The sequence below is a fragment of the Chinchilla lanigera genome, unplaced genomic scaffold (assembly GCF_000276665.1).
Source record: "Chinchilla lanigera isolate Chin_1 unplaced genomic scaffold, ChiLan1.0 scaffold00002, whole genome shotgun sequence".
NCBI classification, from domain to species: Eukaryota; Metazoa; Chordata; class Mammalia; order Rodentia; family Chinchillidae; genus Chinchilla; species Chinchilla lanigera.
Window position 1 is genome coordinate 52,277,641 of NW_004955403.1, and position 17,637 is coordinate 52,295,277.

The 17,637-nt window shown below is 46.2% G+C and overlaps 1 protein-coding gene across 2 annotated transcripts in view; it reads right to left on the reverse strand.

Annotated features, from left to right (window-relative positions):
- Positions 1–6,737: 6,737 nt before the first annotated feature.
- The window catches only part of Pinx1 (PIN2/TERF1 interacting, telomerase inhibitor 1), a 77,547-nt gene continuing 66,647 nt past the window's right edge, over positions 6,738–17,637 (reverse strand). For both annotated transcript variants that reach the window (XM_005373807.2, XM_005373809.2), the window contains exon 7: positions 6,738–7,465. In XM_005373807.2, coding sequence (XP_005373864.1) covers positions 6,962–7,465 — 504 coding nt within the window. In that variant the 3' untranslated portion in view covers positions 6,738–6,961. The remainder of the gene's footprint in view (positions 7,466–17,637) is intronic.

Here is a 17,637-nt window from a genome sequence, read left to right on the forward strand (position 1 = left end):
TATTGGTCATTCATACTTCTGAGAAATCTCATTTCAGTTGCTCTTTTATGATTGGGTCTTTCTTAGGAGTCTAATGTCTTTCATTTCTTTACGTATTACAGATGTTAGTCCTCAGTCTGAGGACTAGCTGTCGAAATATTTTTTCCCATTCTGTAGGTTGTCTGTTCACTCCGTTTTTTCTTTTCACACACAGAAGCTTTCTGATTTGATCCATTTGTTGATTCTTGATGTTATTTCTTGTGCAACTGGACCGGGAACCGAACTCACGACCTTGAGCTTGCCAGGCAGCTGCTTTTGCCGCTGAGCTAAATCCCCAGCCCCCGAGTGTCTCTGTTTTAACATTTAGGTCTTTGATTCATTTTGATTTTAGTTTAGCAAATGGTGAGAAATGGGTCTTGATTTAATCTTCATGTGTACAACCAGTTTTCCCAGCACTATTTTAAAGACAGACCATCTTTCCTCTAGCACGTTTTTGGCCCCTTTGTCAAAGATCAGATGGCTGAATGTGCGAGAGGTTGTTTCGGTGTCCTCTGTTCTGCTCCACTGACAGACCCTCTGATCTGGCTGCTGGCTTACATATCCATGCTTATTCTCCCCCTTCCAGCTCACTTACCATCATCTGTTCATCTCAGATGGGCAGTGCCGCATCACAGCAGAGTTTTGCAATCCCTCTAGGCTAAATTGCAACAACTTGCTCAACTTGGGGCTGTCCAGGAGTCCCAGGCAAGAGCAGGATTGTGAAGCCTGTCACCAAAGTCTGAGTCAATGTAAGCAAGCCCCAGCCCTGCCCCCAGGTTACCACCTCCAGTGGCCAGCCCTAAGCCTTTCTGGGACTCTGCTGTCTTCAGGGTGACCCGGCCACACCTTCCTGTGTCATCCTGAGCTCGTCTGTGCTAAGTGCTAGTTGCTGGAGCACGTAAAGGAGGCCTGAGAGCCCTGTGAGACTTCTATAGGGCATGAGGGCTGCCAGGTCAGGCCTTCCCCACCTGCAGAAGGATGGCATCCACCTTCCCTGATTGGCCTCCCAACTGCACACCAGGAGGACTAGGTTCACAGCGAAATGACGAGGAAGGTAGAGATTTCCCATATACCTCCTGTCCCCACACATAGTCTCTACCATGAACACCCTTTTTAAGTGGTGCCTCTGTTACAGTGGATGACACATGCATGCACTGACACATCCCACGAGCACGCAGAGTTCAGAGTTGACATTAAGGTCCACTGTTGCTGTTGTATGTTCTACAGGTCTGGATGAGTGTATAATGACGTGTATCTACTATTAAAATGTGCTGAGTGTAGTTTCACTGCCCTAAAAATTCTTGGGAGTAGTTTTCATTTTCTTTTCGCGTAGGTGTGGAGGGAGGGAGGAGAATGTTTTGAGTACCTGCTGTCGGGTATTTTGCTAAGTCCCTCTTTCATTTAATCTACCATCACCCTTTGAGAGAGACTTGGAAATAAGGACCTACAAAGGGGTCACAAGAGATCCCAGTGACCAGTGAAGGCCCTAGGGGAAAACCTGATAATCAAGCTTTTATACAGATTGGCTGTGGGGTGGGGGGGATCACATATACCAGATTCAGTGCTAGGATTTAAAGGGAACCCTAAAGAAGGGGTATAGCTATAGCCAGACACCTTCATCCCGGGATATAATGCAGGCCTTCAGAGCAGATTCTTATCTAGGTATGGTTTGCTCATTTTTTATTTAAGAGTCCTACTACATGCAAGGCATTATTCTGGGTGCTACAGGGATAAAGAGATTAATGCTGTCTTCCCAGAATCCGGGGTTGAATGGAGACAGTGATATATCAAAAAACCCTTAATGCTGGTAGACTCTGATGGGCGCAGAAGCACTATGAGGACCCAGAAGGGTATATATAGTACCTCGAAGGCAGTGGGTAGTGAAAGGAAGCCCACTAGGAGGTGACGGAGGAGACCCACAGGATTGGGCAAATCAAGACTGCACCTAGCGGGCCACAGGGATGGGAGCCGTGGTGGCCCAGAGGAGCAGGAGTCTGGAGTGAATTGGTGGGACGCAACGAAGGTGCAAAGGCACACGAGATCCGCGAGCATGGGGCAGTGTTCATGACAGCAAGGAGTCCTGAGCTGTGAGAGCAAGGACCTGCTTCTCGTGCACTGCTGCGGACATTTAATTAGGCTGTGCTGCTGAAAACAATTCTTGATGTTGGAGCCACCACGAATGAGAGCACGGGGACCAAAACAGTAGCCTGGCACTGGAGAAGGATGAACAGGAGTTCCCGGCAGGCCCTCTGCATCTGAGGGCCTCAGCAGGGTCTGCTGAGATGCAGGACAAAAGCTCAAGATCAGTGGGGGGCAGAAAGGCACATTTGGGAATCGCCCAGAAAGCACAGAAACACGAGCCATGAGCATCCACGTAGTTCTCGGAACAGAGAGGCCGAAGGTGAGGACAGATCTCTGAGCTAAAAACCACTCAGAGACCTCCAGCGTCCTCCTTAAGCTTAGCTGATGGCAGCAGGAGGAAAAGCCAACGTGCAGAAAGGAAAGGCGGCAAGGCTGGGATCTGGGATAGAGGCCTCTTGGGAACCACTGGAAGGTGAACAAGATGAGGATACTGTCAGTCCAGGGGTTGTGGATCACCCTGGATTCCCCACAGCTTCATTTCTCCAAGTTTTGAAGGCTGCAGTGGGACATTTTAACGAATTAACAAATATTGTAACTGCTTTTGTCTCAGGTTTCAGGGGTGACGCTAGTGAGCAAGTGGTGTGAGCCACCTCTCTCGCTCCACACCGTCGCTGCAGCAGAGCTGCTAGTGACATGGGCACAGGAAGCGAGCTCGGTTCTGGCTTTCAGACTCGTCTCAGCACAGGGGCTCTGGCCGAGGCAAACCCCACTTCTCATGCCCTGTACCTGGAGGAATGCTCGTAATACGATTTTGCTCACAAAGCAGAGTTGGAAGTGCTGTTAGTAAGGGAGATTGCAGAAGAAAGCTGCACCTTGGGTTAAAGTCAAATAATGAGTTACCAGTCCCTCGTCACTTACAGTCCAACCTGACGAGTGTTTCTCATGAATGCAAGTGGGGGTGGGGGGTGGAACATTCCCTAGCTAGGCAAGCGGAGGCCAGGTCCTGGGTCAGTCCGCTGAGACTGCTCCAGGACACGGTGGACCACTACACTAACAGAAATTTGGTGGGCTGCACATGTGGGTAGATTCTATAATGGATCAGTTATTCCACCTTGAATTCGCCTATAGCCCAAAGCTGGGGCTCAGTAAGCGTTTTTAGAACAAATAATTGCTTTTCATCATGCATGTACCTTTCCTTTTCACAGGCAATCCAATACAGAAAATACAGGACATTTCAGATGTAATTAATTACTTGGTCCTTCCCTCCCCTGAAGAACTCACTGCAGCTCCCTCCCTTTAAAGCTCACTGCTAATAACACACAAGACTACCTAGGTGGAAGTGGCCTGTACACCAAGGGTCTGCAAGCAGCTCTTGCTCACCTCTCCTGCTGTATCTGCATCCACACTGCCCGGGGCCTGCAGTGCTCCCAACCCCCTCACCCTTCCTTCTCTGGTCTTTTCCTCCTTACTGGCTCCAAGACAGCTATACATGTCACTGTAGTATACACAGTATTTCCTAAATAGACTGTGTCCTTTTATGCAAGGAGTTTAGTCATCTTCTTCATTAAAAGATGGTACTAATTTGCTCATTAATAACCCATCACCGTAAAATCACATCGGAGCACCCAATCTGACCTCCTGGGCTCCACATGCCAGCACAACAGGCTCCAAACTGCGGAGGCTGCAGAAGCTGTGAGATAAACAGGGTGGCGGTGGCGAGGAAGTTCTTACTCAAAACTAAATACAGCCGCTGCTTGCTGATCAAGAGCTGAGATCACTCAGAGAGATTGTGCCGAAACTCTTCTGGGATTCTAACTCCCTGAGAAGGCAGGTCTTGGCCTGCTCCTGCCACTCAGTGAACAGGTGAGAAAGGAGAGAAAGCACAGGCATGACCTGTGCTAGAGACAAGTGCTCATTTGAGTTTTATCTTCCCAAAGCATCAGTATTTCCTAAAACTTAGAAGTTTTTTTTTTTCTCACAGACTTGCAAACAGGCTTTAAGGTGCCTTCTTACCCAGTTTCCTGCTAACCACCAGACCAGGCTAGAAAAACGAATCCACTGAGCATTTCTAATGCACAGTGCACCCAAGGGCACTTTCTACAGCAGACACGAATAACACCAACTCGAGTTACCTGTAAACCTGCAGTCCACGAGCCGCTGCCAGATCTACTCCCACTTGGAAGCAGCACCTACATGTGCACTGGCAACATGAAACCCTGCTGGGCTGGGGAAACGATATGGCGAGGGCTGGGGTTGGGGACGAAGAGCTAGGGTTTGACTGTGGCAGAGAGGTCTGGAGCGTTGTGGGTCCACAGAATAGCATTAATCTACTTGTAGATATTGGAAGAGGAGCATCTGTAAAAGGGATAATAATGATGGCTCCCTCGGGGTTGTCTGAGGATCTGAATTGAATTGATCAATTTGGAGTGCTTGAAACAAGGGCAGGCACATAAGACTTCATTTTTGTTTTGAGACAGGGTCTTGTCATGTATTTCAGGTTGGCCTTGAACTTACTATATAGCCCAGGCTGGCCTTGAACTCACTGCGATCCTCCTGCTTCAGCCTCCTGAGTGCTGTGATTATAGGCATACACCACCATGTCTGGCTAATACTTCATCTTATAATAATAACAATGTATAAAATTAATAGAAGAGGAAAGAAATTTGCTGCATGACAATAAAGAACCTCTTCATCGAACAGCTCTTTTCCTGGGAACCTGTTTTTCCTCTTCAAACTAAAGGATGCCAAGAAAAGCACAGGAGAATATAAAATCGATGTATTTTCCACCTGGTCAGATCATTCCAGGCAAAAACTACGGTTCATACATGCTAACAAGTTCAAAAATATCAGGCCTGTGAAATGCAGTTCTGAGCATTTCAGTGTTATAACTTCTGCTCTGATCCACAACAAAGGGGCTTGAGAAACATGGGGGAAAAAGAAAAGTTGAGGATTTCTACAGAAAATACACCACCTCCTTCAAAGCGAAAGGTCACTGAGTAAGTCTGTGCCTCACCCTCAAGATACCACCAAAAAGGTCCAGGGGTCCTTTCTCCAGCCCCCCAGACAGCCACTGCCCCACCGCGTCCCACGTGTAGAAGCTGCATGCACTTCCGTGGGCACAGGCTGCTGAGGATTTTGCATCCTGCAGCGCCTCCCGCCTCGGCCTCCCACGCAGCCCCTGCTCCGCTGACCTAAATGTGTCCGCCTGCTTCCTGGCACTCCCACACACAGCCCAGCGTCCTCATGGCTCTCCTTACTGATGAAGTGAAGGTTAATGCAACACAAGGCAAAAGGAATTGTTCGTGGGAGTCAGTGCCCCTGGGTTCCATGCATTCCCACTCCCTCCTGGGCCTCCAGTTTTACCTGCAAGATGGGACAAGCAGAGGTAGCTTGGGCATGTGCCCTCTGTGAGGAAAGCGACTTTATAAATCCTGGGGCTTTTTTAGCTTGGGATTCTAAACCTGGAGAGACCGTAAAATTCAGAGACGGGCCGAGTCCAGGAATCCAGAGTGTGTGTGTGTGTGTGTGTGTGTGTGTGTGCGTGCGCGTGCGCACGCGTGAGCGTGTGCACATGAGTGAGTGGGGTGGGGTGGCGGTGTCTTTTCATACAGTGTCATTCACTATTCTTACAGACTTAATCCAAATGCTCTTCACATATTTTCTCAATTTCAAGACTCCTGAGGTTAGGCTTCTTATGTCATGTTTGACCTTGAGAGTTAAAATCAAGGGCAAAAGGTCATGAGTGTGCACGAGTTTTAGTTCCTGCTACCAGCAGTGACCTATAAATTAAGTGGTGAACCATGCCAGCCAGCCGGGGCCTCCCTGCCTCACCCTGTCAGCTGCAGGGCCAGCAGCACAAGATGCTATAGCAGGACAGGGAGACAGGGCAGGGACAGTGGCCAGGGAAGCTGGGAAATGAAAACAAGACAGTCAAGCAGGGATGAAAGTGTACAGGATGAGACAGAGAGAAGGAGGCAAGGAAGGAAAGCAGAGGGGGAGGGCACAAGTCGCAAGGGGTCAAGGCTGCAGGCCAGCAGCTGGCAAAGGTGGTCGGACCACAAGCACAGCGTCCAGTTGGGGCAAGGCTGAAAGGGGTGTCTGACTATTTATACTTTTAGGAGCTCTCTGAAAGCGGTTCCAGCCAAGAAGAGACTGACTTCAAGGTGCTATTCATTTCACAGTGCTTGGACTCTTCTGAGCACCTCCTGACTTCATATTATACCTAAGGCAGAGCCCGTGGTGGGTGACTGTCCTCAGTCAGAGGCATCGGATGAGAGCCTGGAGAGACGACTGGGACACCCGGCAAGGACAGCTGGCCCAGCAAAACCAGAGCACAACACAACAAAGCCCCCTTACTCGGGAATGTAGTCAAGTAATTCTGACTTGGCAGAGGTGTGCAGCTGGCTATAGAACAGAAGGAGCTCTCTGAATCCAAACTGTTGCCTCTTAATCCCTTAATTAGACCAAGTTCTTCAGGAGGAAGCACAAGTCCCTGTTCCCAAGGGAGGTCTGAGCCAGCACACACCGACAAGTCATGGATGCACACACCCTTATGTGTGCACGTGCAAGCACACACATGCACATACGCACAGCTGTGTGTGTGTGCTTGAGTATGAACAGACACTCATGTGAGCAGCTCAGTTTAGAAAGATTTATTTGCTGATGAGAGCCATGATCCGGGGCAGCAGAAACCGCTCTCCGCAAGGTGATGCGGGGCATGGGGTGTGAGGGCAGTTGTGGCACCTGCTGGCACGTTGGAGGCTGCGCCCAGTTCTGTGGGTTAACTCTGCTCTGACTTCAGGCCAGAGTCTGCCTGATGGCACCGACAGCATGGTGGTTGGAGGTCCTGGCTGGAGAGAACTCACCTGGAAGCTTTCTTCTTCTTCTTCTTCTTTTTCATAGCAGCTGCATCTGGTGCAGCATCAACAGCTATTTCTACTGGCTGAGGCAGCTTTGTCTTTGCTCTGCTCTTTTTGGGCTTTGGGGAACACTCCTGCTCACCAGGGGCCTGGACACAGTCCTCAGAGGCCTCATCCCTGCAGGTGTCTATGGACTGCCACTTGGCCCAGTCGTCCTTCTTTGCCATAGGTAACTGGCTCTTTTCTTCTTCCCGCTCTTTCTTTTTAGGCCGCCTGGCTTTGGTTTGGGGGTAATTCTCCAAGTCTTGATCTGCTGCGTGTCTGGTTTTTTTCTTTCCCTTTTTCCATCCCATGTGGGTCTCTGAAAGGCCAGGCTCAGCAGTAGGGTGCTGTGGCTTGCTCCTTAGCTGGGCCATCCGCTGGGCAAAGTACTCCTGGATGGTGTAGGTGCTGGTAGTCGTGGCGGTGGTCTCACTCCTGTCCTCAGTGGCAGGGCTGCACTTGTCCTGGGTGGGGAGAGAGTTGAAAGTGGTAAGCATCGCAGCAGCTGTGCAGCCACACACACTTGCAGTTAGAAGAGAGCCTGAGAGCCAGCTGCCTGTTTCTTCCTCCCCTCTGCTGGGCCTGGACCGCACAGTATAGGGCAAAGTAGCCGCACGTCCTGTGGCTGAGTACCAGGCAGGACAGTAGCTGGACAGACAGCAGCTAATGTAGGATATTAGCTGGCAAGCTGCCTACGTGGATTTCTGAGTAAACATTTCCTCAGGAACAATGCTATAAATGGTGATCAAATCCCCAGGGTCTCCCATAAAACCAGGGTCACTGAAATTCTGGAGCTTTGTGATTTTGACAGACACTCATTTCAGCTTCCTCATGGAGCACACAGGTCTCTGCGTGTTGATCTAGAGACAGACACCGTATGTACGGGATAACTGTCCGCACAGGCAGGAGCCGATTCTAACCCATGTGGGGAACGGTTTCTTTCTCATCACTATCCAGTGTGTAGCCACTTTGATTGGAATCCAGATAAGGATTTGACTAACTACTAGAAATGTAGTTGGCAATGCTTTGCTTGTATAGCTAACTCACCTAACAAAAACCAACACATACAAACAGACCCTGTGCTTTTTGACCCAGTGGCCCTTCCCCTGCCAAAAAACCCAAAAAAGCTCAGAGAAATGAGAAGTAGAAATTTCCTATTTGAAATTCCAGTAGAATCAGGGGCAACTTGTGTAGCCACTGCCCCACTGCATCAAATGCCACTTCCAGCATCCCTACTTATCAAATCAACACTGACCTTATTTTCTTTAGCCTCTGGGCTAAAAAAACAAAGTCATGTATTAACATTTGAAATTTCAAAGGTAAGATGCAAAGCATGTAGGATGAACAACCAATCTTTGGGAAGAAGCTTAAATGATCTATCAGCATTCATTTTTTGATGGAATTCCATCAGGTAATTTTGGGGAAAGAAAAAAAGAGCTGCGCTAGGAGACAGAAACCAGGGCAGGTGTCTTTTCATTCCTCATACGCTGAATAAGGTCTGAAACTGCACAGCAGGAAGAAACTCCTTCTCAAGGCTCTTGGTGCTAGCCAGTCAATCCCAGGCGGTGGACAAGAAGGCTCTTGCCTCCCACGAGGGCACACACCCCAGTCATACAGGGACATGGGTACTGGGCAGGTGGCCCAGTTACGGAACAGGTCTTGGCGATAGGTGCCTGCTGCGAGCCAGTCCCTCTTCTGGTGCGTATTTGTGAGTTAGAAATTTAGTTTGAGCCATATCCTTCGGACATCTGTGCCGTGCTCGTGTACTAGCAAATGCATTCCTGCTTTTACTAGTTTGATCGCAGGAACTGAATGCGGTTATTAGTCATGCATTTGGTTATTAGGAAACACAAGAGCATTTTTAGTCACTCGCTGAATTCAGTAGATCTTTGTAATCCCAGAAAATAGGCATGCTGCTAATGGACTCCTACAATACTGGGGAGGAAGCAACCCCCAGCCAGGGAGACAAGCAGAGGACGGGCCCAAGCCCAAGCCCTGCTCCTCTCCAGGGAGGGGCAGACAAAACGACCTGCTCAGGCAGCTGCTCAAGGTTGGGCAGCCACCGTCGACTACAGGAATATATCCTCGCTGAAAACCACAGACACAAAGGAGAAACACTGCCTGGGACTCACATTCCACACACTTGCAATCAGAAACTCAGCTTTACTAGAGATTATAACCCCTGGTTCTCTATTCTTGGTCTCAGCGTCCTATCAAAAAATATATATGTCTTCAAGAAAACAAACACGTTTTACATCTGGTCTCTTTTACAACATGAACAAGCCCTGAAAAAAAATCAGTTATTCGTAACATATTTTGAAACAGACAAGTTGGCATCTTCTCATATTTCCATTAAGCACATAACACAACCTCAAAACAGTGTGTAATACTTAAATTTTGTGACTTTCACTGCTTTGTAGACTTGGAGAATGTCTTCATTTAATGGTGTTCTATAAATGAGCAAAACAGACTTTTAAGTAATGTGAAAACTTCCAGTTCCACATACATACTACAGAGGAAGTTGTGCCTAACTCGTCATCTTGCCAAACATCTGACATAAGCTCAGGAAACGTCTCTTTTGAAAACTGATTCCTATTATTAACTAATGGAAGGCCTTAGGTGAACCCCAAAGCCTCTCTGGGCCTCAGTTACCCAAGTAAGTAAAATCAGCAGGTTAAATTAGGTGCCTTCTAAGGTCGCTGCAGGGCTAAAATGTAGTGGCCCCCGAGGAGCCGGGTGGGCGGCATCAATCATTCCACAGTGCAGAGCGCAGAGAAGGCCCAGTGAGCCCAGCGAATGGGTGGCAAGCTGAGCCCCGATCACGGAAAGCCACCACTGTGACTGTCAGGCCTACCTAAGGTGATGACAGAGCTATACTCTGCCCCTAAACAAACCCACTCAGCACCTGCAAGAAAGCATACGGCCGAAGATCACATCCAGTGTATCAGTCAGGAGAGCAGAAGGAGCCAGATTCTGTTTAGTCCTGAATAACAAGGATTCATTTGAAAGAACTGCTGCTATATAGAGGCTAAAATCCGTAAAGGTCAAACGCTGAAGTGACTATTAATTAGAACAAAAATCTCTTTTAAACCTAAGTCCTGGGAAATCATCCCAACACAGCCTTCTAAGCAAAGGGGTAGGAAGCTGGAACTCTACATTCCAGCGTTGTACTTTTGAAGGTTCTCTTTTTATGTTTCATAGCTTAAAATCTTTACTGATCCTTCACATACCGTAAATTTTTTCCTAAATGGTAGACTGTGGGTCGAGGAAAGGCTGGAACTGGAAGTGGGGGTTCTGAAAGGAATGAACTGAACTGGCAGTTGGCAACTCGGCTTTATGCCTCTGCAGCCCAAGATCCCTCAAAGCTTGCTCTTACACTAAGTTTTACCTGCCCTCTGGTGACAGCTCTTCCTGCAGTGCAGGGAAGGGGAGAGGTGAGAGGCCCGCGTGGGATCCCCAGCTCCCTGTGACTACAGATGGTGCTGGCTGACAAGGATGCCCTCTTGTGTGGTGGAGCTCTGGGCAGGGGCATGCCATACCTAACTGTCTGCGCCCAGCATCCCACAGCACCCCTAGACAGGAGCTTTTCAAAGAAAGGCTTCAGTGAATGGGAGGAGAAATGGTTAGAGAATTAGCAAACATTTAAAACTCACTCCTCCTACATTTGTAATATATGTTCTTCCCTTTCACTAGTAAGAAAGATACAAAAGCAAACACAGAATCTTGAGGTATTTTCTACATGTTTCTAGCAGTGACTATTTTTTGGAAATACAAAATGGAAGTTTCTTATACCATTCTAAAAAACAGTTTGATGAGTTAATATTTCATTCTAATCCAATAGTTTGATGTGTTAAAATTTTTTGATGATTGATTTTCCCCCAGTGTTAAATAGGACTTTGACTTCTACAGAATTGACACATGTTCTATGGATTAGAACCCAGATTACTTGGGGGACCTGCTTCCCACTTCAGAGCACCTTGACTTTGAAGCCAGAAGAGCCAACTAGGATTACTAAGCTCAGTCACATGACCATTCGTGACACATGGAAGAAGATAGCCACCATCAAAGACCCAGGCACTCAACATCTTGAGGCATCACAAATGATTTCACTGCAACCCAGGAAGCAGCATTCTCTCCATTTTACAGTGGTGGAAATGAGACTCGAGGCATTTAATTTGTAAGTCTCAGGGCTAGGACACATTAGGAGTGGAACGTGGTCCCAAGGCTGCCAGGAATGAAGCCACTCTCCTCCATTCTGGTGCCCTGACCGCTAGTCTGCGGCAGTCTCACCTGTCACCTTTTCTGTCTTCAGAGGCCACCTCAACACTAAAATACAGGATTACAAGATCCAGGGATGAAGGAGGGCAGAAAAAGTTTCAGGGAGAAAAACTGTGAAAGAGATAAGACTACCTTTTAAAAAGCGAGAAAAAAAATCTTACCTAGTTTGTAGTTTATGTATTTAAATAATACCCTAAAGCCAGGCATAAGCAATCTATAACTTGTCAAATTAGTATGTAAATTCTCTTGATAAAGCCTGACTGGAAACACTCAAGTCCAACCTCCTACCCAAGGCAAGAGTCCCTCTCGGTTAAGCGTTGGATAACCTCTTGGACACTTCCAGTGTAGAGACTGGGTTACTCTGGGTTGTAGTCCACACACAGTTAGCCCTTGTAGACTCAGTTTCCTCTTTATCAATAGGTAGATTCCAGGGGTACATAGATATATACTAGGAGAATCTTCATTTCTAACCCATCTCTAACAACTGAGAATCAGCGATGAAACAAGACAGCAGATGCAAAAGATGACATTGCAGAGAGAGGCCCTTATGATATGAATTACATACACCACAACCCTCTCAGGCACCTGATGAGCACCTGACGCCACGCACGTCCACTTTCCCCCAGTGTCTATTGGAGGATGAATCTGTTGTTTCTTTTAGATATCCTATCTGGAGGCTTGGCAGCTTGATATGTTGTCTGCCGAAAGCTCCTCTGGGAGAACTCTGCTCTTGTGTCATCCAGATGTGCACACTGAGATAGAGTACCAGAAAAATGTTCAAAGAGAAAGATTCTCGTTATCACTCTCAGAAGAATGTTATCGGTCTCCTTCTGGCCGGGAAAGGAGTAAGTATGCAGAGAGCGAGCTCAAGTGAGGCATTTGGGGCAGATGCGCCCTGTGTGTATAACCTGACTACTCACAACAGACACACCCTCCCAGGGACAGTAGTCAGAGGCTTAGCTCGCTGGGCTGTCTCCTGTGCTAGGGCTGCTCACGAGTGATGGGGTGGAGCAAGTTCTCTGACTTGCACGAGAAGAGCCACAGGTCTGCGCAACACTCATCCTTCAATGCGCTTTTCTCATCAAAAGTAAAAGCCAACACCCAGAGCTCAAGGGCAATGGATTTAGCAACCGTGGCTATTAGTTCTGATGGCTACTGCTTGTGATGAACCAGCGCTCCCCTCCACTGTGGCCTGCCTGTCATCAGCGTGTGCTGGATTAGCCTGTGAAAGGTTAAGAAAGCTCGGCAAGCGAGGAGTTTGAAAGCACATTCTGTACATTTCCCAATCTTTTTAGTAGGACACTTCTGACAAACCCAAATGATGTCTTGTAGATCCCTGGGAGACTGAAACTGTACCCACCCATTTGCACAGAGAAACTCAGGTGTGAAGTGACTGGTCAGGACGATGGTACTGCTGAGTCCCACTGTCTGCTGTCTGTGTACTTTTAACTTCTCCAACAGAATGGGCAATGTGCAATGACCCAGTCCCTCACCACCCAGGCTTGGATTACTGTTCCAGATCACTCATTCACAGCCACACATGCCACTTTTTTGAAGATCAAGTTCAAGACTGCTTCCTTCAACAAGGCTGATCCCTAGTGGAACACCTTTCTTGTTTACTTTCTACTACCAGCAACTAATTGCTTCTATTACCTGTTTCTGTAATTTACTTTGCAAGCATATTCCCAGGGAAGTAACAAGCTTCCTGAGGACAGGGACCTGTTTCCATTGTCTTTAGCAGTCTCCATTGAGAACAAAATCATCCTGTGTGATCAACAAAAGCACAAGACCCGAAACCCACCTGGATCAAGCCCAGTACAAGCTCCCAACACCACCCACTGTAACCTGGGCTTGGCTTTGTTGGCATAGATCTATCTGCACACGAGGCAGGTCTAATGTTAAGGGTAAGAAACAGCGAGAATCTGCATTCTGTAGTAGAGAGTCTTTCCACCAAGAGAAAACCACTTACTTTCACTTTGAACCTTGCCTCACAATGCAAAATGCTTCTCTAACTATTTCAAAGGATACATGAATTCCACTGGGTGTGATACAATTTATTCTGTGGCTCTCAGCAATACATAGGAACCGGATCAAATGATCCAAATACCTCTCTTCTGGCCTATTACTCTACCTGCTACCACAGCCATCTTCCAGGGGTAAGTCACCTGGAAAAAGCAAGATGCTATGGGAACTGTCACACTCTTTCTGTAGGTCAGGCTGGACACAAGCCACAGCCTCCATTGGCGGCTGGGGAGCAAGAGAGATCTAGGTTACACAGGAGGCAAAGGTGGAGAAGTCATGCAGCTGGATAGGCATTCCACCAGAGCCCTGACAGCAAGCTGTGAAATGCAGCCTGCTTCAGATCATGGTGTGAAAACACGAGCTGGGAAAACTTCTAGTTCTAGGGAGTCATCACTGGGTCTGCCACCAAGACTGGCGAGGCAACAGTTCTGCACTGTTAGCCAGCAGGCAGCGATTGTGCCACTGTGCTGGCACTTCTGTCCCTGTCTGCCATGACTCTTTATGGCTTCGTGCATTTCTTTCGTGGTTTCTAAATAATTGCAAACATTCCATCTCTTCTGGCAAAGAGCTACTTATGCTCTCAGAAAAAGTTTACCCAACTGTGAAATCCTGTACTTTTTTAAAGACATCCATCACTTACATTTGGAATTAGGCTAAACACACAAAGTCTCAGTAATAACCAGCCTGAGGGAATCTGACAGGGAGACATAGTCACTTTTAGCATTAGCAAGTATGCAAGAGTCAAAAACAAATAGAAACCCCAACTGAACAGTTTTGATTGGAAGCAGTGTTAAAAACCAAAACTCTAACAATGGAACAAGAATTGTGCTGCAAGTAATTGGCACACACACAGAGGAATTATGCGTGTGTGCACATGTGCAAACAGCATTGCAGCCCGCAGCCCATGTTAGATGCCCAGTCTGCAGGGGCACCTGGAGGCCCTCCACAGAACCGACTGACAAACTATGGCTCAGGGCCTATCTCCGCGCACTGCACAAGGAAGAATTATCTTTATACTTCTAAATAGCTGGGGTGGAGGATCAAAAGAACATTTGATGAGGTGAAAATTATACTAATTTCAAATGTTAGTGCCCACAAAGTTCTGAATTTTTCCAGTAAAAAGTTTATCTATTTATACAAGTATACATAATGGGTGCTAAGTAGTAGCTGAAAGAGTTTTTAAGAGAAGTAGTATACTGCTAGCTTTAGAAGCATCAGATCCTTTTTCAAAGCACATGTGTGCATGCACAGAGTAGTGTCCTTTATTCATGGTCTATTCTTTCCACGGTGCTATGGTTTGAACGCATCCCCCAGTTTCACATAAGTGAAACTTAGTCCTCAAATTCCTGGGTTGACAGCATCTGGTGTGTGTGTGTGTGGGGCTTTGAAAGGTAATTGGGATTGGATGAGGTAGTGAGGGGTAGGGCCCGAGGATTTGTGACTTTCTAAGAAGACAGACCTGAGCTCTGTCTTCTCACATGTGTCATGTCAGGATGCTGAAGGCCCTCATCAGACGCTGGCACTTGACACTGAATTTCCCAGACTCCAGAACTCAAAGAAATAAGATCTTTGTAAGTGACCCAGTCTCAGGCATTCTGTTATAGTAGGAGAAAACAGATTATGATACGGTTTCAGTACCCATAGTCATCTGAAGTCTGAAAATATAAATGAGAAATTTCAGAAAAAATTCGTAAGTTTTAAACTTTCTGCCACTGAGCAGCGCGATAAAATCTCCTCCATCATTCCTAGAACACAAGCTCATCCCTTTCCCCAGTGTCTATGCTGTATATGCTACTTGCATGTGAATCACTCTAACAGTGTCTCAGTTACCAGATCAACTGCTGCAGGATCACTGGGCTTGTGTTCAAGTAAACCTTATTTTTCTTAACAATAGCTTCAAAGCATAAAGAAGAGCAATTCAGGTACGCCAAGAAATTCTTTAATTGAAAAGGTGAAAGTTCTTGGCTCAGTAAGCAAAGAAAACATTTGCTGAGATTGATAAGCTCCACAGTAAAAATGAATCTTCTATCGATGCAAGTGTAAGAAGGATAAAGAAGTTCCTGCTAGTTTTGCTGTTGGATCTCAAATTACAAGTCATGGCCACAGTGCATGGCAGGTGCTCAGTTATAATGGGAAAGGCTTGGTGCTGTCCGAGGTTTGAGAAGTCTTGGGACATACTCCCCTTTCTGTCTGTATGTGGAACTGGAGGGCCCTGGGCTCTGAAGACTTCAACCTCAGTCTCTAGCCAGTGACAGAATGCTTGCCTTGACGAATATGTCAGCAAACAGGAGAGTTGCCGATAGCTGCTGACTTCTGAGCAGCAAAGGATGAAAGGCAGGGAAAACGTTAGCTTACGAAGCACTCTAGTGTCAGAGAGAACTCTCAATGACCTAGAGAATGCAGATAGCCACTAATAACCAGGCAGCAGAATTTGGCTATGAATTCAAACTCAGACAAACAAACCGGACAGCTCAGATGTGGATGATGGAGAACTAGGAAGCAGAATATCTTGCTTTTCTCTAGCTTTTGGCAGAGAAATACAAACAATGCCAGATTACTCACATGGATGCCAATGTTAACAACGCTGATCGTTTTCTTTCTTTTTTCCATTTGCCTACTCAGCTGCTCAAATTACCACTCATTATGAAAAGCCAACACAAACATGCTGTAAAGAGATGTTTTCCATGGCAACAACTCTTCAAGTAACTGATCAACACCGACAAAGTCACACAGCCTCTGGGGAGAAGAGGGCAGAGAAAGGAGCGGCAGGCTCCTGCCTTCTGAAAAGACCCTGGGCTGGAAAGCTGCAGCCAGCCACTCGAGTGACTCAAATGACAATGCCCACGCTTTGCCAGACTGGCTATCGGAAGATAAATGAGGCTCCTCCAGAGCTGGAGATGATCAATGTGACACAGGCACCAACGTCTCTGAATGAAGTCTAAAAATAATCCAAACTGTGTGTTCTAATTCTAGGCCGGCTGGTTCTCTCGCTGCTCTCCAGGGGCAGGACTGATTGCTGTTAGCCATGCCAAAGCCGAGGGCCCAGATCTCAGGAACACAAGCAGAGGCCTTAGGAGGCTCTGCCTTCTGTCCCTGTCCTCCACAGAAGCGTTGAAGAACTCTGACAACTCACCTGTAGGGTCTTTATTACAGAACGCAGAGCAGGGTGAAGTAATTTTTAGATTCTTTGGAGAGTAAGATCCTCTACAGCACTATTATTATTTTTTTCAGAATAGTCATGATCATTTTTAAAAGAAAGGTAAGTTAATTTAGACTACTGTAGCTAGGAAGAAAAACATGTCCCCTCTCTTAATTTGTATTTACCATGCAAGTAAGGCTAACTACAGATATTCCTTGTTTAACAACTGACCTGTTAAACAACTGTTCAGACTTATAAGCAAGGCATGCTGTTTGGACTTACAACCTTTTTTTGGAGTACATCTTGTTTATAAAGCCCCAATGTCTTTTTTTTGTACTGTATACCTTGTTTATACACGACTGTAACTTTGCTGATTAGACTGTACAGTACAGTACTATAGTTTTATGTTCTGTTATACATTATAGTACTGCACGTAACAGTTACACAAATAAAAGCAAAGTCATCAAGTTGGAGTTTCCTTTGACCATTTTTTTTGTTCTGAATATTGTAATGGACACACTATGCGTATACAATTCCTCATTTGGCAACTAACTCATTTAATGACCTAGTTGCAGCACCCAAACTTGGTTGTTCAACAAGGACTACCTGTACAGTAACACTACTTTCGTAAACTCTTTAACTCACCAGCAATCGATGTTACAAATAAAAATACTCTAGAAATACTTTAGGAGTAAATTTGGTAGGGAAAAATCATTATATGCTCAAAAGACATTGAAGTTAGTAAGTTAAAATTCTGAACTCAATGTTTAAAAAATAAACAGTACAAAATAATACACTGTCTCATCATAAGTATCGGTGTTACCACAATTAAAAAAATACATTGGAACAGTTCACTTTTAGAACAAATTAAATAACAACAAAATCAACTATAAACGGATTCAAGAAAAACAGTTCTCTATTAAATTGAGATTATAATTCCAAAGAGAGCATAAAAAATTAAAGTTGCCATTACTAAATAATCCTACAATGAGCACTTTTCTTGACTTTACATATGCTATAATTTTTAATTTTTTAAATATTAATTTATTTGAGACAAGTCTCACTATGTGGTTCAGGCTGGCCTTGAACTCACTACATAGCATAGGCTGGCCTTGAATCTGCAAGGATCCTCCTGCCCCAGCCTCTGGAGCGCTGGGATTATAGGTGTACAACACCACACCAGGCCAATTTTTATAA